General features: G+C 37.0%; 1 protein-coding gene across 1 annotated transcript in view; it reads left to right on the top strand.

The window, feature by feature from the left end:
- Positions 1–10,638, top strand: part of LOC126108647 (zinc finger protein 596-like) — a 112,150-nt gene extending 101,512 nt beyond the window's left edge. Inside the window, exon 8 of the mRNA XM_049913958.1 lies at positions 8,230–10,638. Coding sequence (XP_049769915.1) covers positions 8,230–9,595 — 1,366 coding nt within the window. The 3' untranslated portion in view covers positions 9,596–10,638. The remainder of the gene's footprint in view (positions 1–8,229) is intronic.
- The last annotated feature ends 11,759 nt before the right edge of the window (positions 10,639–22,397 follow it).

Genomic DNA, 22,397 nt, shown 5'->3' with positions numbered 1-22,397 from the left:
TTCCCGCTTACCACCAATTTTTTGCGGAACTTCACAATTCCCTTAACTTGGGAATAACTACCCAAGGCCTTGAGAAATGCTTTCAGGTTAATGTTACTACTTCTACTGAAATGTAATTTTTGTAATGTCAGTGTGTCTGTCTGTTAGACATTCTTTTGTGAGCTCGATATATAATTTCTTGTAATTTACACAAGCTGCTGCTCTACAGCTGTAGCTCAGTCTGCCTCTTGATATTGCTATTTTCTTTCACTGGACAGTGCACTGCCCTGTTTGTACTCTGTTGTTTTGATTTATTTTTATATTTGATGGTATTTATTTTCTAACTATTGGCTAGGTACTATAGCAGGTTGTATACATCTATTATTCAATCTTTCACATTATTTGTGCATAACATGATGAGCATACTATCCACCTATGTTAATATGTCAGTAAACAACAACTATATCTCTTCAGTAATATTGTAATGTGTTAGTATATTATAACAATGTTAAAAATATAGATTATGCTGAACCTCTGTTATTAAAGGTGTATTCTGTGTGCCCTGTTGTATATATTTATGGCATTTTAATAATTTTATCACCTAATCTATAGTATAATTCTATCACTTATCTATATCCATACACAAATGTCTACTGCATACAATGACCTTGGAAAGATATGTAGATATTTGTACACCTCTCACTCAGTTTCAGGCACTAACTTTATGACAGACTCAAGTCTCTAACTGCAGCAGGCAGTAAATTTTATACTGTTGTATTGTCCTGTGAGGCAATTAGAGAAGTTTTTTTTACATCTGGCACAAAACCAGGAATCTGCATCCTCATCTTTTCTCCTCAGAACACACTGCTTCATTGCCAGTTTAATCAAAGCTACCTTCCCATGTGGCCATGATCTCGTGACAGGCTTCCATAATTATTGGGGGAGCCAGGGGAGGGGGGGGGGGGGGAGCAATACCTGAGATGGCCTAGAAAGAATGTGCTTTGCTTTACTCTTCTTATGAGAGCTGGATCATCTTGCATCTGTGCTGCATATGTCACATTCTTCCAGGTGGTAAGCATTTGGATTTCGTATCACCATTTCACACTGTTATCCTTGCACTATTGCACTGCATGCATTTTCCTGTTGTATGCCAGTAGCCCTTGTGAGTGGATCTTTGAGAGGTACTACAAGAGTCAGACACCTCTCTGGACCACAGTATTTTGTATGTGGACAAAATATTATTAAGAACCAAGGTTCATGCTCCTTAAATGAAGAATTACTTGTTCTGGAGTTCCAATCTCACCAAACAAGTTTTCATCTTGTTTGTATTATATGAAATACCATGTCTACCCATGTGTCTACTGCATTTCTTTTGCGTATTGCATCTAAAATTATTTCCTGCACTTTTTATGAATTTTCTCTTCATACCCAATAAATGGCTTATCTTTTTCGAATATCCAACTGTTGTATTCACTTGGAGTTATAAAAGTATTCCCCACTGCGTTCTTCTGAGGGTTAATACCACCACTTCCTTCCTGTTTATGTGCTCTGAATGAAACTTGAGCCATCAGGACGGCTTCATGTTACTGCCCAGATGGTATTCTGTACTGAAGAGAGGCAGCACTGATAGTCGTGTTCTTAATTATTGTGTCTTTCAGGCACTGCTTTGATTTGGTGCGTAAGTCAGGCCATTGTCAAGATACAGTTCAAGACAACAAAACACCTGTTATCTCTTGATTGACATATTGTTTAGTCATGGCCAGTTTGTGTCCTAGAGTTCACCCTTCTAGAGTACGTGCAGTATTTTATGTACTGTCAGTTGCAGCATGGGCAAGCACTAGCTATGCAACATTGCTAAACCTTCATTACATGTATTCAATGCCTGTTCTGTGAAATCACATGAAACCATTGTTAGCAGGTGGTCTGCATGTGACTCAACTTCATTAACTCACAGAGTATATCCAGTATTTCAAAAAGGGGTTTCAGATTAATGTCCCAAAAAGTAGATCTGCAGTCAGCTCCTTGTGGGCCCTCCTTTCTGTAGTTACGTCCACAGTTGTACTCTGCAAACCACAGTGAGGTGCATGGCAGATGATACATCCCATTGTACAAGTATTAGGGTTTCATGCTGTTCCATTCATGTATGGAACATGGGAAGAATGATTCTTTGAATGACTTTGTGCATGTGGTAATTATTCTAATCTTATCATCATGATCCCTATATGAGTGATAGGTAGGGGGTTGCTGTATATTGCTAGAGTAATCATTTAAAGCCAGTTCCTGAAACTTTGCTAACAGACTTTCTTGGGATAGTTTACATCTGTCTTGAAGAGTCTCTTTAAATTCAGTTCCTTTAATATCTCTGTGACACTCTCCCATGGATTAAACAAACCTATGACCATTCATGTTGCCCTTCTCCATTTACGTTCAGTATCCCCTTTTAGTCCTATCTGGTATGGCATCCACACATTTAGCAATATTCTAGAAATGGCTGCACAAGTGATTTGTAAACGATCTCCTTTGTAGACTGGTTGCACTTCCCTGGGGCACACCTGAAATTATTCCTACATCTGACTGACACTATCCAAGATAACATGCTGTGTCCTCCCTCCAAAAATTCCTCTTTTCAGTCACAAATTTCACTTGATCCCCATATGTTTGTACTTTTGAAAATAAGTGCAGGTGTCATACTGATTCAAGTGCTTATTGGAAATCAAGAAATAGTGCATCTCCCTGATCACCTTGATCTAAAGCTTTCTATATGTTATGCGAGAAAGTGCAGTTGGGTTTCACATGATCGGTGTTTTGCAAATCTGTGCTGGTGGGTACTGAGGTGATCATTCACTTTAAGATATCTCATTCTGTTTGAGCTGAGACTATGTTCCAAGAATCTACAACAAATTGATGTCAACGATTTTGAATGGTAATTTTGTGGATTACTTCTGCTACTCTTCATATAGACAGATGTTATCAGTGCCAATTTCCAACAACTTGTGCACTTTTTTTGTTCGAGGGAGCTATGATAGATTATACTTAGAAGAGGGGCTAACTCAGTAGGAAAATCAGTATAGAGTCTGATAGGGATTCCATCACGCCATGGAGCTTTGCCCAGTTTTCATGTTTGCAGCTGTTTCTCAACATCACTGACACCAATACTTATCTCATTCATCTTTTCAGTGGTACGAGGATTAAATTGGTGGCAATTCTCAAGTGTTTTCCTTTGCAAAGGAACATTTGAAAATGGAGCTAAGCATTTCAGCTTTTGCTTTGGTACCCTGAATATGAGTTCCTCATTTCAATATCCCATTCACTAGGTTTTGGACACTAACTTTGGTCCCACTAACAGCCTTTACATACGACCAGAATTTTTTTGGGTTCTGTGGAAGATCACTTGACAGTATTCTGCTATGGTAGCCATTGCTCTCTTGATAGGCAAAGGTGTTTCATTTAGCATCTCTATATCTATAGCCCTATGCTTTATTTTACACCTATGATGCAGTAATGTCTGCATCTTTAAAAGTTTCATTACAGTTACGGTATAACATGGATGCTCCCTCCCATTATGAACTGTTTGACTGGGTACATATCTGTCCACTGTGTGTTCAACTATTCTTTTAACCTTGAGCCATAGTTCCTCTACATGCCCCTGCCCTGTGCTGAAAGTTTCAAGTTCCTCATTCAGATGTGACATTACCGATTTTTTATTTGGTTTATTGAACATTTATATCTTTGTGCTTGTTTTAGTTGCCCTTTGTACTTTGGTTATCATTGTTGCCACAACCGCATCATGGTCACTGATACCAGTTTTAATGTGGACATCCTCAAAGAGATCAGGTTTATTTGTTGCCATTAGATCCAATATATTTCTGTCATGAGTGGGGTTCCTAACTATCTGCTGTAGGTAGTTTTCAGAGAAGGCATTTAGTAAAGTTTCACAGGATGTGTTATGTTCATGACTAACAAAACTGTAACTTTCCCAATTAATTGTTGGATGATTAAAGTCTCCACCAGTTATTACAGTATAATTAGGGGACTTATGAACAAGTGAACTCAGGTTTTCTCTAAAGGTTTTTTTGTTTCTTTGTTTGCACACTGTTCTCAAGCTGTCGATTAATCTGTTAAGTTATGCTCAGATTATTTTCTCAGCCAGAACAAACATTTACACCACAGTATGCACAAATGTGTACTTGCCTGTTCTCTTTCACAGTCATTGTTATGGAGTCTACAGTTCCTTAGGAACTTAAAGAAGACCTCTTAGTGTTTCATCACACAGAAAGTCATGAGATCCTTCAACCCTTAGTCCCCAATGCTCTCTTTCTCGATTATTATGATAAAAAACAAAGGAACAACAAAAGCCTCAGCATATCATCTTAGGCTGTAGCATGAAGATTCCATGCAGTAGCACAGGAATGAATTATGACCACATTCATGCAATAATAAACTATACACATGTACTTGCTGCCACAGTGTTGTACATCTTTTTTTAATTGAAAAGTCTTTAAATAAAACGCATTTCATCTTTGTGGTTCATCTTTGGATTATGTATAGGGATAAGAGGATAAGCAAAAATTAAGCTACAGTCCTAGTTTGTACAATTCTAAGTTCTTCCAGACTAACAATGTAAGGGGACGCCACTTGTGGATTGAATTCAAAGGAATAGTACAAACAACAGTTGAGAGGTTTATACTAAATAAATTAACTAAAGACACAAAATAAGTCGGAAAAATGTTCATCTACATCTTTATGGCTACTCTGCAAATCACACTTAAATGCCTTGTGGAGTGGCTGAGCAGTTGGAGGCGCCTTGCTACAGATTTTGTGACCCTTCGTGCCTGAGATGTGACTCCTCCCTCGGGCATGGGTGTGTGTGTTGTTCTTAGTATAAGTTCGTTTAAGTTAGTTTAAGTAGTGTGTAAGTCTATGGACCTATGACTTCAGCAGTTTGGTCTCTTAGTAATTCACACACATTTGAACACTTAAATACATGGTAGAGAGTTCATCGAACCACCTTCACACTAATTCTCTATTATTCCACCTTGAACAATGCATGGCAAAGATCAACACCTGTGTCTTTCCTTGCAAGCTCTGATCTCTCTTTGTTATTCTGATCGTTGTCAACAAAATACTTTCACATTTGGAGGAGGAAATTGGTGACTGTAATTTCGTCAGGACATCCTGCCATAATCAGAAACACTTTTGTCTTAATGCTTTCCACACCAAATTCTGTATCATGTGTGTGACACCCTGTGCTCTATTTCTCGATAATACAAAACGTGCTTGGGTTCTTTGTGCTTTCTTGATGTACTCCATTAATCCTATTTGATAAGTACCCCACAGCATGCAGGAGCACTGCAAAAGAGGATGGACAAGTGTAGTGTAGGCAAGTAGAACACACTGTTTGATTAGCATTCGCTAGAGCATTTTCTGTGCATTCTTCCCAATTTAACTTGTTCATAATTTTAATTCCTGGGTATTTAGTTGAATTTATAGCCTTTAGATTCGATTTATTTATTGTGTAACAGAAGTTCAACGGACTCTTTTTAGCACTCATGTGGATAACTTCACTCGTTTCATTATTTAGCTTCAATTGCCAATTTCCGCACTATACAGATACCTAAATCGTTTTCCTTGCAGAAACAATGAAAAAAGCATGCCAAATTTAAACGAACGCAGAATCCAGAAGATTGGCGATCTTTTACAGAAGCTCAAAGTTTAGCGCAGACTTCTGTGTTTCATGCTTATAATAATTTCCACAGTGAAACTTTGTCTCGAAAAGTGGCAGAAAATCCAAAGAGTTTATGGCTCGATGTAAATTATGATAGTGGCAAGACACAATCTGCATGATAGTAATAGAAATACCATCAATGTCTCTGCTGCTAAAGAAGAGCCTTCCGAAATTCCTTCACTAAATAAGGTTCCAGACTTCAAATCAGGAACAGCTGCCAACATGAGTAACTTAGAAGTAGTTGTACTCAGAGAGTGTCACAGACAATATAGGCTTTCGGGTGGAAATCCTTACAACAAAGGCGTTTTTCGCTGCTGCAGTACTTTCTCAGGAAATTTGAATCACCAACGTTTCACACAAACTTACTTAGGGGGAAACGATCATTATCATAAAGTAATTGAAGCCAGAGCTCACACAGAAAGATTAGGTGTTAGTTTTTCCATGTACTGTTAAAGAGTGGAGTAATAGGGTATTAGTGTGAAGATGGTTCTGTGAACCCTCTGCCAGGCACTTACGTGTGAGTTGCATAATATCCCTCTAGATGTAGAATTAGGAATTTTTACTGACTTTAAAATTTTCCTTTTACAATGTACTAAAAATAATAAAACTGCTTGTGCTAGACTGAAACATGCATCAAATCAGATGGACCTGTCGAGACCTCCTTTTTTTCAGATTGTAAAAACCATAAAATTGCTCTGAGCTACATTGAAGCATGTGTCAGATGAATTGAACCAGCAGAGATCTAGTCAAAAACAACTAATGTAATGTGTAACTGCAGGTATGAACACAAAATAAATAATCAAAATGAATGAGAAATATATATTAGTGAAGTCACCAGCAGACCAGAATGGTGAAATGATAGGACCACACTCACACTGAAGTGTACAGATTAAAACAAAATACACAGTAGTGGCAGTGTAACGTCACAGAAGGAATATGGAGCTGCTGAGCAGCGGAATGAGGCTTGCATCTAGTGTCTGTGGAGGACACACATAGGCAGCGCTCAAAGCAGTTGTGTGACCAGTGTGATGTTTAATGCTTGCAAAAAAGGTCCAATAATGATTGGTTCACTAAAATGAAATTAAGTGATTGCAATTAATCAGAACACTGTTGCCCACATCTCTAAATTACTCCAAGTGAACTAAATAGTAACATCAGCCATAACTAAATAAAACTGTAAGATAAGCATCAAGGATGGACCTCATTCCAATAACTGAGGATAGAAAAATTTGTTAAAACAGCAAGTCCTGACTTGACTTTAAAAATATGTCAGGAATGATTCACTTCAGGGGAAGTTAATAAACTGAAATGGAACTCACTAGAAGAGCATAACGAAACTTGTGTAAAAATCTTAAGAACTGATGATAATGGCCGTGATTTCTGCTAGTGAATCAGTCAAAAATTGTTCATTGATAGTACACGTGTACTCTAGGATTTCCAACTCTTCCAATAAATCAAGCTTTTTGCCTTTCTGAGCTCAACATGAGATGCAGAGATCATAAATTGGGGTGACTGGTCCCCTGCAGTCTCCAAATGTTCAGCAAATGTAGGATGCTACTTTACGTGATGTTTTTGTTTAACAGATGCTTGCTAGATCTCATGCTAAATATTCTTCCAATTCGACAGACAATGTAGGTTCATCTGGTTAAATGTATGCTTAAGTCCAGCACAGAGCCATTTTATGGTTTTCAAAATGTTGAAAAGGGAAAGGCCTTGGTGGGTCCATCTGATTTGACATATGCTCCAGTCTAGTACAGAGCTGTTTTATTGTTTCTGATGTACATTGTAAGAGGGAAATTTGGAGGACAGGTAACAATTTCTGATTTGCATTTAGAATGTGGAAGTAGGACCATACCCTAATTTTTGTTTATTTTGTTATACCTGTAGATGATCTAAAGATGGCAAACGACAGCAAAATGCGTTGTTATTAAAAGACTAAGTTGCAAAAAAGAATGTTTTTCATTCAGATATTCTACTAATGGTTACTGTAACAGGTGGTCTAATGAAATGGAAGATATTTACGAATTGTACATAAAAACTAATTGTGGGCTTGCTGCTTCAAGGTACCATATTATGTATAAACTGAACTTGTTCACTGAGTGCCATGCGCCCAAGTACTGATAGTTTGATAATATTACCGGTTATTGGGAAGCTTTCATCGTGGATTCTCCATTTAGAGCCAAAAATGTATACTGTAAGTAGCTAAAAAATCATGTGAAGTGGTAAATGAAATTTTTTCATAAACAAGACTTCTGAAAAACGGCATTTTTTAACTAAATGAATGCTTTATTACTAGCACATCATCAGTATGAATGCAGTTCTGTGCTACGCAAGCTGGTAAATCAATGTGGAGATTCTACCTGCAAAAAATAGTCTCAACTCAGAAATTGTGAATCAATGTGTATTTCTTTATGTGCATGCTATAAATTCACTATCCATTCCAACTAAGAATTTTTGAATCTAAAATAATGATTTTCTGTATACAGAAAATTAAGATATTTACTGCTCTTCTGTTAATGCTCCAGACTGATTAAAACCACTGGTGAAGAAACATGTCTGCAGGGAGCGACTGCTGATGAGCTGGACAATGCTGCAGAGAGATCAGCACATTCCGTAGGAATTAGAACACCGAGGCAAGTTTCTTCCTCTCAGGAGCAAATTGCCTTTTGCTCTAGTAATAATTACAATTTTGAGGAAAATGTCTTCACATGTAGTTCATGCCAGCAGTCGTTTTCATCAAAATACAGTCTCACAATGCATGTATTCATTCACATTGATGGAGTAGAGCCACCTGAGAATATCTGTATGTGGTGTGGGAAAGTATTTACCTCCCATGACAGCCTCAGCAAGCATTCTGTGGTGCAGAAGGTGAAAAGTCAAGAGAAATGTGATCAACAAAGCGCTCTTTCTGATGAATATGATAGTCTCCAGTTCTGTGAAGTAGTGTCCACTGCTGAGACACCACACACATTTGAGTTTTGTGAGGAACCGTTCACTCCATCTGCTCAAGCCAATAAAAATACATTAGCATACACTGTTGAGAGGCCACATAAATGTTCTGTCTGTGGGAAGTCTTTCACTGCGTCTGGTTCTCTCAAGAAACATATCTTACTACACACTGGTGAGAGACGTCACAAATGTGATTTTTGTGGTAAATCTTTTACACGGGTTGATTGTCTGAAGACACATGAATTAACACATGGCGAAAGAACGCACAAATGCGAAATTTGTGGAAAAGCTTTTACTCAGTCTGGTCACCTCAAGAAGCATGAATTAATACATACTGGCGAAAAACGACATAAATGTGGTGTCTGTGGAAAATCCTTCACGGAGTCTGGTACTCTCAAGAAACATGTATTAACACATACTAGCGAGAGACCACACAAATGTGTTGTCTGTGGGAAAGCTTTCATTCAGTCTAGTAGCCTCAAGAAGCATTCAGTACTACATACTGGCGAGAGTCGACACAAATGTGACGTGTGTGGTAAAGCCTTTCATTACTATTACCATCTCAAGCACCATGCATTAACACACACTGGCCTGAAACCACATAAATGTGACATCTGTGGTAAATCGTTCACAGAGTCTAGCAGTCTCAAAAAGCACGAGTTGATTCATACTGGCGAGAGACCACATAAATGTGTCTGTGGTAAATCTTTCACTGAGGCACGTCATCTCAAGCAGCATTTATTAACACATAATGGCTTGAGGCCATACAAATGTGACATTTGTGGAAAAGCCTTTAATCACTTGTATGTTCTCAATAGGCATGTGTTAATACATGTTGGTGAGGGAGCACATAAGTGTGATGTCTGTGGGAAATCCTTTAGACAGTCTAGTAATCTCAAGAGGCACACTATAATTCATACTGGTAAAAGGGCACATAAATGAGATATGTGGGTCAGCTGTTATTCCATCTAATGGTTTCAAAGGCACACATTAATAGATACTGATGAGAGATCAAACAAAACTGACACCTGTGCAAATGCCTTTCCCTTACTGGTTATCTTGAGAAGCATGCAGTAATAAATAATTACAAGACATTATATAAATCTGATAACCATAGGGAATGAAATAGGTGTTATTGATGATATTAATAAAAAAAACATTCTTTTATGAGATTCTTTTCCTGTATGAATTAATGAACGTCACTGATCTGCCTAAATCGCCCAAAATCAGTAGTATATGTTGGAGAAGTGCTGTGGTTCTAAGACTGTTAGCTGCAGTGTCAGGTTTCTTACAGCTAATATTAGGTCAATAGATCAGTTAATGTGTGTATTACAGAGTTAAGAGTGAATCTATTATCAGGGCTAGCATTTTGTTTGAAAGTAATAGTCTGCATGGTGTAGAGAAGAAATATGACTATTGTGAAAGATAATTCTTTGGAGACATTTAAAGGCTACAGATTTGTGTTTAGTTAACAATATTTACACAAATGAACATGTATCATCTTACATGTGGAAATGAGTGCAGATATTGTAAAAAACAAGGAATAAGAATTATGTAAAAACTATTTTGGTGAAAGTAGACATTTAAAATTGTGTATTTGTATGTATTAAGTATTTGTTTCATATCTGCAAAATTACCCTGAGCCCTTGAAAGTTAACAATATATTTATATCAGATTTTTCAGTTCTTTTAAATAGGGTGGTTTATTAGGCTGTACTCTAGTAATATAGTTTTTCGTACTGAGAAGAAAAATTCATTCTCAGACGTTCATTTGAGGTATTTTTTAAAATATCATTGGAACAGGCTGAATGGTATCCGTAATTTAGTTCATGGACCAGATATAATGCGGATGCATCTTTTATGAAGGTGTGGATGATGATGCCTACTTGCATATTTTGTGAAATTGAATTCATTCTTTGAGTTTGTGAGTATTTAACATATTTTATCAGTCCCCTGTGAAATATTGTGTCATTACTTATGTATGTTATGGACTGCAATTAAATTATTTTCATGTATTTGTAATATTTGTCTTATAATTTTCTACTGACATTTGTTTCTTTAGTTTTTTATACACACATCAAAAAAAGTTTTGTATCACCCCATTTCTCAGAATTACTGAAGATAGACGCTGACTGTGGATATTGTATCACAGTCACAGTCCCTTAGACTGTTCAGAGATGTCACTAAGCCCACCCAAAGATGTAAACAACCATGCATGAGCAGCGCCTGTTAGATGGAGAGGGTCCAACAGTTCTAGTAATTCCACCAAGAAGGTGGTACACAGCTCATGTTGTCTGTAGTTCAACCTTGCCTAGACGGTCAGTACCATGGTTCAATTGTTTCCACAGAGTTGCTTTGTGCCAGGAAAGGCTCTCAACAAGGGAAGTGTCCAGGTGTCTCAGAGTGAACCAAAGCAATTTTGTTTGGACATGGAGGAGATACAGAGAGACAGTAACTACCAATGACACCTCGCGCTGGCCACCCATGGCATACTACTGCAGTTGATGGCTGGTACCTACAGATTATGGCTGGTACCTACAGATTATGGCTCAGAGAAACCTTGACAGCAACACCACCATGTTGAATAATGCCTTTCATGCAGCCACAGGATGTTGTTACGATTCAAACTATGCACAGTAGACTGTATGATGTACAACTTCACTCCCGATGTCCTTGGCAAAGTACATCTTTGCAACCAGGACACCATGCAGTGCAGTACAGATGGACTCAACGACATGCCAAATGGACCACTAAGGATTGGCTTCATGTTCTCTTCACTGATGCGTGCCACATATGCCTTCAACCACACGATCATGGGAAACATGTTTGGAGGCAACCTGGTCAGGCTGAAAGCCTTAGACACACTGTCCAGCGAGTACAACAAGGTAGAGGTTCCCTGCTGTTTTTGGGTTGCATTATGTGGGGCCAACATACACCGCTAGTGGTCACCAAAGGCACCAAACTAGCTGTACGATACGTGAACGCCATCCTCCTACTGATAGTGCAACCATATCAGCAGCATATTGGCGAGGCATTCATCTTCATGGACGACAATTCACACCCACATCATGCACATATTGTGAATGGCTTCCTTCAGGATGACAATATCACTCGACTAAGTGGCCAGCATGTTCTCCAAAGATGAACCCTATCAAACATGCCTGGGATAGATTGAAAAGGGCTGTTAATGGATGACATGACACACCAACCACTCTGAGGGATCTATTCTGAATCGCCATTGAGGAGTGGGACAATCTGGACCAACAGTGCCTTGATGAACTTGTGGATAGTATGTCATGATGAATACAGGCATGCATCTATGCAAGACGACGTGCTACTGGGTATTAGAGATATCGGTGTGTACAGCAGCCTGGACCAGCACCCTCTGAATGTCTCGCTGGATGGTGGTACAACATGCAAGGTGTGGATTTGATGAACAATAAAAAGGGCAGAAATGATGTTTATGTTGATCTCTGTTCCAATTTTCTGTACAGGTTCCAGAACTTTCAGAACCAAGGTGATGCAAAACTTTTTTTGATGTGTGTATTTAACCATTCACACAATAACAGTTGATATCAACGCTACATTAATTCAGAGGACTCCAATATGGTTGCTCCATTACATTAATTGTAATCCTGATTTATTTTCTTATGTATTACCCATTACATTTAGCTATAGGAAATTTCCTTTGTTCTCAACTGGAGGTAACAATCCCATGGGGTCAACGTTTGATATATGCAGGATACATTTAAAAAAGGATGAAGCAGCTTTTTGTGTCAAGTGCTATTCTTCAGATTAATGCATACCACAAGATTTTTTTTGTTTTCTTATTCAGATAAATGTAAATGTCGTGTGGCTAGGGCCTCCCGTTGAGTAGACCATTTGCTGGGTGCCAGTCTTTTCATTTCACGCCACTTTGGCGACTTTCGCGTCGATGGGGATGAAATGATGATGATTAGGACAACACAAACCACAGTCCCTGAGCGGAGAAAATCTCTGACCCAGCCAGGAATCGAACCCGGGCTCTTAGGATTGACATTCTGTTGCACTGATCACTCTGCTACTCGGGGCAGATTGCTTATTCAGATAAGGAAGAACTATTGGATTGTTTCATGCTTGTTAGTCTTTCATCATTATTTGTGGATAATACGTAATTATTTCATTTTAGCATGTTTTACTTTTCTTTACCGTCCAGTGGTAGTATTAACCCTTTCAGGCTGCCTTATTCCTTTGGGATTTCTTTTACAACAGTGTAACATTGCTTGATATGAAAATGTTATGCATTTGAAGTAGCCAGAAAAATTCTTTTCCCTGAAACAAGAGACGTATTCTGAAAAAAACAGGAGCTGGTGATCATTCAGTATCCAACTACCAAATGTGATCACCTTTATCACTACTCTTCCTCCTTCTTCCTTCTCCTAGTACTGCCGAATTACTTATCTGTCGTGTAATGCATCACATGACAGGTAGAATGTCGTTTTCTAGGCTTGGGTATAACAATATTGTAGCATTACATGGTGTTTCCATAATTTCCTGAAAGTCTTGTGTACATTTATCTGCCCTGACCATGCACTACTTCTCTTTTACATTTCATGCAGCACTCTACTGTTCAGCACTTTTGTCACCTAAGAGTCCTCAGTAGAATCTGTAGGATTTGAATAAACTCTTAAGGTATGCATCCTTCACAAATCTTCTTCGCAGCTGTCATATTCCCATTCCCTGTAGCTTTGTTGTGTGTAACCCCCACGTCCTCTACGCCTCTGCCTCCAACCTTTGCTTCTTTGTCTACTTCATGCCTTTCCGGTGGTCGTCTTTCAGTATCAGAAGTGTTCCTGAATGTTTCCGTCAGCCTCGCCTCCCTCCCCATTTGCATGCCTATCATATGTGGTTGTGCTGGTGAGTATATAATCATTCGCATGAGATAGCTACAGAGATCTTGCAGCAATTGCTGTATTACCCACTGGACAACCATTCTCTCATCAAACAGGGCATGGTTTCTTTCCGGTTTAGAACAGGTTCATCCAACCTTTTATTACATGGGCAGCTACAGATTGATGTTAGTATGTCATGTTACTTATTTTTGGACCACTATTTGTCAAGAAACATTCTCTTGAATTCCCCATATGACATACGTTCTCATTCAAGTCATATGCCACAGTTACAAGCTCTGAGTGATTCACTATATAATTTATTTTTGTTTCTTCATCTCAACTGTCCTCTAACAGACCTAAAAAGTTTTTAAGGAAACCTGCTGGTTGGAGTTTGCCCTTGAGATGAAATTTGCTGTATTTGGAGCTATTAATAAAATCCACTTGTGAGCTGCTTTTACCAAGTATTGTGGCTTGTCCATTAAGGATCCCATCTCCTGTATTATTTTCTTCATTACTGCCAAATACACCCATTTTGCCCATGGTTTGTTGCAACTCTCCTACCACCTGGTCTACCTTCTCTACCTTTCTCTTGATTTCAGTAACCGTTTTGGTTATTTTCTCTTATTTTTCTCTATGCTGCATGAAAGAGTTGATTCTACTTCAATAGTGTCTTCCAATTTTATATAATTTTTACAAATTTTACTGATTTTGGCATTATTTAAGGTTACCTGGTTTGTTAATTCTTAGTTCACAACCAACTAACCTTTCTCTGCATTCTGTTAATATGTTATCCAGTGCCTGTTTAAATTCTTTGACTTCTCCCTATAATTTTTAAATATTTCCTTCTGTGTAATTTGTTGAAGCCATGCTATGCAGGAAGGTTATGATACTTTCACTATATCTTTCTTTTTCTACCTATTTTATCGGTGTTTTTGTGAATGTTTCATATCTTCCATCCAATATGATATTCCTTTCTCCTTGCTCCTCTTTGCTGTGTATTCATTTTTTGTGCTAGCTGTTATGGATATAGTTCAGCTCTCTCACTACCTGCTACCTGCCATGTGTTCATATTTGATGTGTTTTCTCCCTCTATGCTGTCTCCTCCCCATACTTCTAATGAACTGCCTATCAGATCAACAGTTATTTCTGTCAAAATATCTTCCCCTTTTATCGAATTCTCTGCTATCAACCAATCTGAAAATTCATCATTTTCACAAAACTCACTTTCTTTGTTCATCAGTTCCCACTTGGTTTTCTTTCTGAGATCCAATGGTTCCATTTTATTAAATTTCTTTCTCTGGTAATTTCTACAATGATGAAACTTTTGCTGTATACAGCACATGCATTTTCATGCACCTATTTCCGGTTTTCACTCTACTACCATGTGCAGTTCACACTGTTGCTAGTTGTCTTTCTAAATTCTCAAAATTGTTATTTGTCTAAGCACTTGTGACACTTATATTTTTTTTTAATTTTGTCCATCCACTGGCTGTTGGAAGATGTGACTTTCTTGTATTCCCATTGTCCGCTGCAAGTGTTGGCATGGCTTCTGCTTGCTGTATCCGAATTGCTTGATGCCTGTACACTGCTGTACACTGTTCACTCTATTTCTTCTTTGTTGCACTGGCTGTTTATGGTTCGGTCGTCCAAATTCTTGCAACATTCATGTGTTCTGTCATGCATGACAACTGTAAGTTTCAATCCTTCATTGTAATGATTTCATTCATTCTTCCAATTAAAACCTGTCTGTTTTATGTTAGCCAGTTGGACTAAAGTTCTACACAATAGCAAAAAGTGGGATCTTACATCCAAGGTACAAGTACCTAACTAATTAGGCCTGACCATGTACCTAGTGGCACATGTCCTTTCACTACCTTCCACCTCCTGAACAAAAATCTTTAGTTCCTTCCAAATATCATTAATATGATTGGGTTGTTAAGATAAAGACTGAATTTTGAAACTCTATCTTTTTATTATTAAAACAAATATTCCCTATCTGCCCTAGGCCTTTCATGCCAAAACGCACTTTCACACAGACTTTTTATTTATTTTGTATAAGTAACCATTACCACTATAATCTGTGTGAGTAGGTGCTCGCTCCATCAATCTGTTACATCCTTTCACTTTCTACTGTCAGACCAACTAACTGCTTCCTGCATACCAGCCATAGTCAAAACTCAATCTCATACTAGAATGATGGGGGTTCCCTGAATCTGCAGTGTCATATACAAGAGGCAATGGCACATACGGGTGAAGTCAATTCTGAATCAGAATCATAGGTACCCTTACACAAACTTTCACATACTCCTCCCCCTGTCCACTCCTGCCTTCTCTTCAAGCTCCAGTCCACTTGCTCTCCAAACCCCCAGTATCCTTCCTTAAATCTGATTCTTTTGTCAACCTCAGTTGCATGAATATACAGTATGTAGTGGTTACCAGTTTTGGGCTGACATGCCTACTCTCAAACCACACATCTTGTTGTTCATTGTAACTAGTCTAGACTGTTGTGACAAAAGACACAGATAGCTGATGTACAGAAATTCAAACTGTGGGTAACAAGTACTCTGGATGCTATTAGTTTACATGTCTACTGTTGCACCTGACTGACACAACCAAATCCCATGGCAGAATGTTGCATTGGATTTGTAAATTCTTCCCTACATTACTGAGTTATATACACTAATTAGATCTAATTTCAGGAGCACATTGTCTAAAGTAACACTAGTAAACTATGATATTGTTTTGTAGCAGAGCCACATAGGTTAACTTAACCTACATCTACTACTTCGTATATCCATAATTGTAACGGACGACTTGGGATGTCAACTAGTATAATATATGTTAAAAATGACGAAATTCCTCCAGCTGTATTAAGAAGTTGGTTTTATTGGCAACTAGTTGAAGGGGTCATTTTTAACATATACATCTACCACCTCCACAAAGTAAGTATATGCTTTATACAAATATTAAGTTTCTAATCACTCCTAATAGTTGTTAATGAATGCATGTTTTATAACTAGTGAAGTGACTGTAAAGGTGTGACACTTTGGAAAATGTGTATATAACTTATTTTGCTGGGTTCAGAGCTTCACATGATGTAAGTAGTAAGACAACATTAACATGTAATTAACAATAATCATGGAATATCACAGTATATGGTTTAGATATGCAATATAGCATAGTGTTTTGTCATCTTGGAAATACATGTAGAATCTGTGTTTGTTTCAGATCTTCATGTGCTTTAAGTAGTGGGACTACACTGACATTAATTTGGTGGAGATTCATGTTATATTGAAATGTGTGGTCATGAATATAATGTAGATTACTGATGTTCCATCTTCTGCCAACCACCCATACCTACCTCCAAATCTTCCCCATTCCCCATCCATCCCAACACCACCCACCCCTTCAACTGCCCTCTCCACTCCCCACCCCCACAAACCCCCAACTTGCACCTCCTGCCAACTGTACCTCCTTTGCCTCTTTCTCCACCCATTCCACCCCATTTCTTTTCCTTTTACTGAACATTTGTGCTGCATTGTAGGCACTCTCATGTTTTAGGTGCATGTGGAAATGTCCTTGATGATCTTTCAGTTTCTAAGTTTTGTGGCATTTCCACCATCTCATGTTGGTCTTGACAATTGTTGCAGCGGTATGATTTCTTTTAAGTCTGCAGGAACCAGTGAATTATGATTTTATAATACTGCAGCCACACAATCATTTTTGAAATCAAATTTTATTGTGTATCTAAAGTGCTTAATTTACACTCCGAGAAGAAGTATTACACACTATGTCTGTAAGAGGGTGCTATGAATGTATATTACAAGAATGTGTTAAGCACTTAGACAAATCAATATCCGCCATGACTTTTAGGGCAGTGCCTCTTGTAACCAAAAGATGATGTGGCATGCACAGTCATGCAGCTTTGTTACAAGCTCTGCCATTGTTTTGACAAATGTTAATGTCAGTTGTTCCACTGAAGTGATGAATACAGACAGCAGTAATATACTGGCCCTTAGCTACACCATATTGTGTATCAGTGGTTATTCACTGCGCACAGTATCAGCCATATTATGTTTTTATGATATGTATTGGATCATGTAATGTGATGACTGGTTTGTAAGACAGAAATGTTTTTTTACAATGATGATGTGTCACAGAGAGGTCAGATATATTCTAATATGTAAGTAATGTTTTCACATAGACAGTGACTTCTTGTTAGTATACCCTGCACAGTGTGATATGCACACATTACTAATTTTCAGTTCAACATGCACTAATCAATAGCTGTAAAGCTGAAATATTGACTGTGTGAAATAAATGAACAGTTTATAGTCAAATGGTGGAAATGTCTTTCAAAAAATTCTACATGACTGATCCACCATGAATGGAAAACCATTATATGAATAAGTGAGAAGTTTACAGTGCATTTATAATAGAAATTCTCTGGTACATTAAAACTTTTTTATATGCAGAACTTACAGTCAGGTATGATACTTCTCTTTACTAATAATGAAGAAATTCATATACTATGGTATGAAACATTATCTTTTATTAAAACATTGAAAATTATGGAAATTGAAGTGTATTCAAATTAAGCCTATTGCTAAAATTATGATGATTATTTACAGAGAAATATTGCATGTGTAGATTTATTACACTAATCTGCATGGTATCAGATGACTGAAACTAATGTCCTTTGCGACTTCTAGATTTTATGCCAATTCCAAATCTGTTTTCAGTTTTTTCCTGTCACATAGAGTTTTGCTGCTATTTGACTTCAAAGGATATTATTGTGCTATTAGGTTATGTGTACTGTTGGAGGGAAATTTCTCAATAAGGTGTTGTATGCCTTCAGTTTTTTACACTTGTTGATGCTAGTTGGTTTTGTGTGACCTTGAAACTATTGTTTATCTCACAGGCTTGCATTATCAGTGCTATATTGTGATTATTCTGTATATTTAAGATGGTGTTAATAAAACAGTGTACCTATTGTTTGTAGTTACTACAATGTTAACATGCAAGTGTTTGAACAACTCGGATGCTTTCTGTTACTCATACATTTGTGAAAATTACACACTGCCTAAACAGAGAATAATTATAGCAGACTTTGTTTAAAAAAATGCTTACCAGTCTTATTTTAAAATGTGACTTGGTGACCAGAAAACAAGTGGATGCCAAAGACAGTTTGTCATTATTGTGTTGAGAGGTTAAGATTGCGGACAAGAAGGAAAGAAAACATGCATGCCATTTGCATTTCCAGTGGTGTGAAGGGAGTTTAAAAATAACCTTAATGACTGTTACTTCTGTTTAGTTAATGTTCTGGGGCGCAGTTCGAAAAGTAAGAAACAAAGCTAAGCATTGATTTAACTGTTGGGCCAGCTGCACATGGAGAAGTTCAGATTACTCCTCTTCCTCCAGCTGTTGTAGAGAATGTGGCAGTAGATGGTGATGAAAATGGAGTTGATGCAATTAGCAAAGATAGTAATGTTTACCAGGCTGTGTGTGACTGTCTCCCACAACTGTTCTATCAGAGTGAACTTAATGGCTACATATGAGATTTAAATGTGCCTAAGGAATCTGCAGAATTACTTGGCTCCCAGTAAATGAGTAAGAATCTTCTGGTACCAGGAACACATTAATAATGGTACAGACATACTGAGAAAGAATTGGTTCCTTCATTCACACAGAATGAGTCCTTCGTTTACTGCAATAATATAAACGAGTTAATGCACTTCTGTGCCATTGAACATGACCCTGCTGAGTGCAAACCTTTTCTAGACTCACCAACAAGGAGCGTGAAAGACATTTTGTTGCATAATGGGAGTGCATATGGTTTCATATCTGTGGTCCATTCAGTTCAAATGAAAGAGACCTATGAAAACATGAAGATACTTTTTAACAAGTGTCTAATATGAAGAGCACAAATAGCTTTTTCTTTTACTCCAGAGTTATCAAAATACTGTTAAAACATGAAGTGGGGTTCACAAAAATGCCTTGCTTTCTATGCAAATGGGACATTTGTGCAAGGCAAAGACTTGATTGTGAGAGATTGGCTGGAGTGGAAAAATTTTATGCCTGTAACTAGAACTATCCTGCATGAACCACTTGTAGAAAAAAAATAAAATCTTGCTTTCAATACTGCTCATAAAATTGGGCTTGATGAAGTAATTTGTAAAGGCTCTACCTCGGGACAGACGCTGCTTCAAGTATCCTTCCAAGAAATTTTTCTTTATCACACAAGACAAATTGAAAGCTAGAATTTTTTTGGTCCTCAAATAAAGGAATTGATGAAAGATGAAGATCTTGATAAGAAAATAAAGAATAGAGAAATAAGAACATTGACTGCCTTCTGATCTGTTATTGAGCACTTTATAGGTTTAATAAAGATCCTAATTACAAGGCCTATGTTCAAAACAATTGCAAAATTTCAAGATGGGTTGTAACATGAGTGTGAAAGTCCACATTGTGCACTCACATCTTGACTGTTTCCTGGAAAATTTTATACACTATACTGAAGAGCAGAGTGAGTGTTTTCACCAAGATATTGAGGTGGTGGAGAGGAGGTATTGTGAACTGGAGTGGAACTATTATAGCTGACTACTGTCTGATGTTGGAGGCACAATCATTATATGCAAGGCTGTGCAAGGAAGTCAAAGAAGAGAAAGTTTAAAAATTAATGGAATGCTATTGACTTCTTTTCTTAAAGGTAACCACAAAATAAATTAGTGAAGTTCTCTAGAATATTTTTTTCAATGTATTTTATTTTTTAAATATATTTTGATTAAAAACTTATATTGTGTAAAATGGTGTTTATATTTGTGGGGTCAGAAGTTAAAATCATCAGAATCTTACTTCTTATTTTGTGTAAAAAAAGATAAAAAGTGAAGTTATTTCTAGTACCACCACAAAAACTGATTCACAAACACCTACTTTCAACAAATCTGACAAAATTTTTAAAATGCAGTCTAGTGTTATTTATTTATAAACAATTAATGTATACTCTAGCTCACTATTAAGGTAATGCAATGAGTAATACTGCAGTGATTATTATGAAACTGATAAATTTTATGTAGTTAATAACTGCTCACCAATGCAGTAATTCATCTCCATAAAAATAAGACAAAACTTGACAATCCATTGTAATAGAAGGGGTATAAAGAATTAACTTCTTAAAAAAAGAATTTAGTTGTTCTATATGTCTAAATGTGCCTTGTGTATGTATCATTCACCTCGAATGTATTGTAATTAAAAGTTTGCCCAAAAACTTGGTTAAAGAGGGATAACATTGTGTCAAATTTGTGTATAATTGCATAATTTTTTCCAGTTCTGGGGTATATTTTCACGCCTGTCTACAAAAAAATTCAATGACTAAAAAAGCTGTAATTGCAAGCAGCAGGTGGTTAGATAATGCCATATTGTTGTTAATTAACATATATCTTTCTGATCTTTCAGTAGAATGCATTATCTAAATTTTGTAATTTTTCATTCATACAACCTCTGGACATCATCAGGAAGTTTCTTCTTGACAGGAAAAACCATCTGAGGTTGTTGAATTGTTGCCTTGAAGGAATGTTGTGGAATTTACAGACCATGATCTAACCTAAGAGCTACAAATACAGCAAATTTACGTGGAAAGCCTGAAGAGTCACACCATTTTAAAAACAAGTTCAGTAAAGGAACTAAAATTTTGAGAACATGAAAGAGAAAATCTTTAGCCACCAAAGGATACAGGAACCTTACATAAACTGGGAAGAAGTGACCTGAAACATAACCAGACCCAGTTTTTAGTTGCCCTTTGTACTCAAGTTGTGGGGTTAAAGAAATAACGTATACAAAAAGTCCTATTTGTAACCAGTGGCTCATTCCCAGTGACCTATAAAGTGGTAAAATGGTTGTTTTTCAATTACATCAGTGATATACACTACCAGCTACACATGTGTCTGCAGATGTTGATTGAAAATAGTTGCACCTCCTTAGATAAATCAGGAAAACGTAACAGTAGAACATAGAAATTTCATGATTTTGACTAAGATGCAGTTGAAGATTATGTTAAACATTTCCTAAAATTGGACTGTCAGTCCTCATGTTTTAAAATTTCAACCAAATGGAGCTAATTATGTAGAGAATGTGCATTCTTTTGCAGGGAAAGTACTGTGAAGTTAATATCAGTGATATTAAGAATTTATGGAAACTAAAAGAATATTTGATCATGATCAGAGACTGTTCTATTTCCATGAATTCTTAAGTATTTAGTCACTCCAATCTTCAAGATAATCTTGTCATCTGTCATGACAGTACTGTATATTTAAAAAACTGTAAAAATTGTATCCAAATATGTTAAATTACAATGACCATGTAATCATAAGCCTACACTTCAGAAACAAGGCAGTTAATTCTGGGTTGCAGCTGCATCTAGGTTGGGAAAGTGTATGTCCATTCCCAAAAATGACTTAACTTTCAGCAAAATGATATGTACTGAATTTGGTGAAACATACTGCAAACCAGTAAGAATTTGAAACAGCATATTTTCACACAATTTGCCATAATTGGAAAAAAATAGTTACTGCAAAACAATATGATCATCAATCCACTGCAATAATTCTACAAAGTAAATGTGTGCTTATGAGTCCATAAATGCATCAAGTGTTTACTGAGAAAGTTTCCTTGTGAGACTCAAACAAAAGTTAATTTTATGTAAAATTTTGAAAAAATGGTAGTACCATAATTACTCTGATTCAAATAACATGCAAACAACAATGCAAATGTATCACTACACATTACTGCTTACCTGTGCAAAATCGCATTGTCAAACCCAAAGAAAACCATTAAAATCTTTTTCTCTGAATACCGCGTGCAACAATATCGTCAAAG

This window comes from Schistocerca cancellata, chromosome 11, assembly GCF_023864275.1.
Source record: "Schistocerca cancellata isolate TAMUIC-IGC-003103 chromosome 11, iqSchCanc2.1, whole genome shotgun sequence".
Lineage (NCBI taxonomy): Eukaryota > Metazoa > Arthropoda > Insecta > Orthoptera > Acrididae > Schistocerca > Schistocerca cancellata.
The sequence above is the reverse complement of the archived record's forward strand: the minus strand, read 5'-3'. Positions and strand labels throughout refer to the sequence as shown.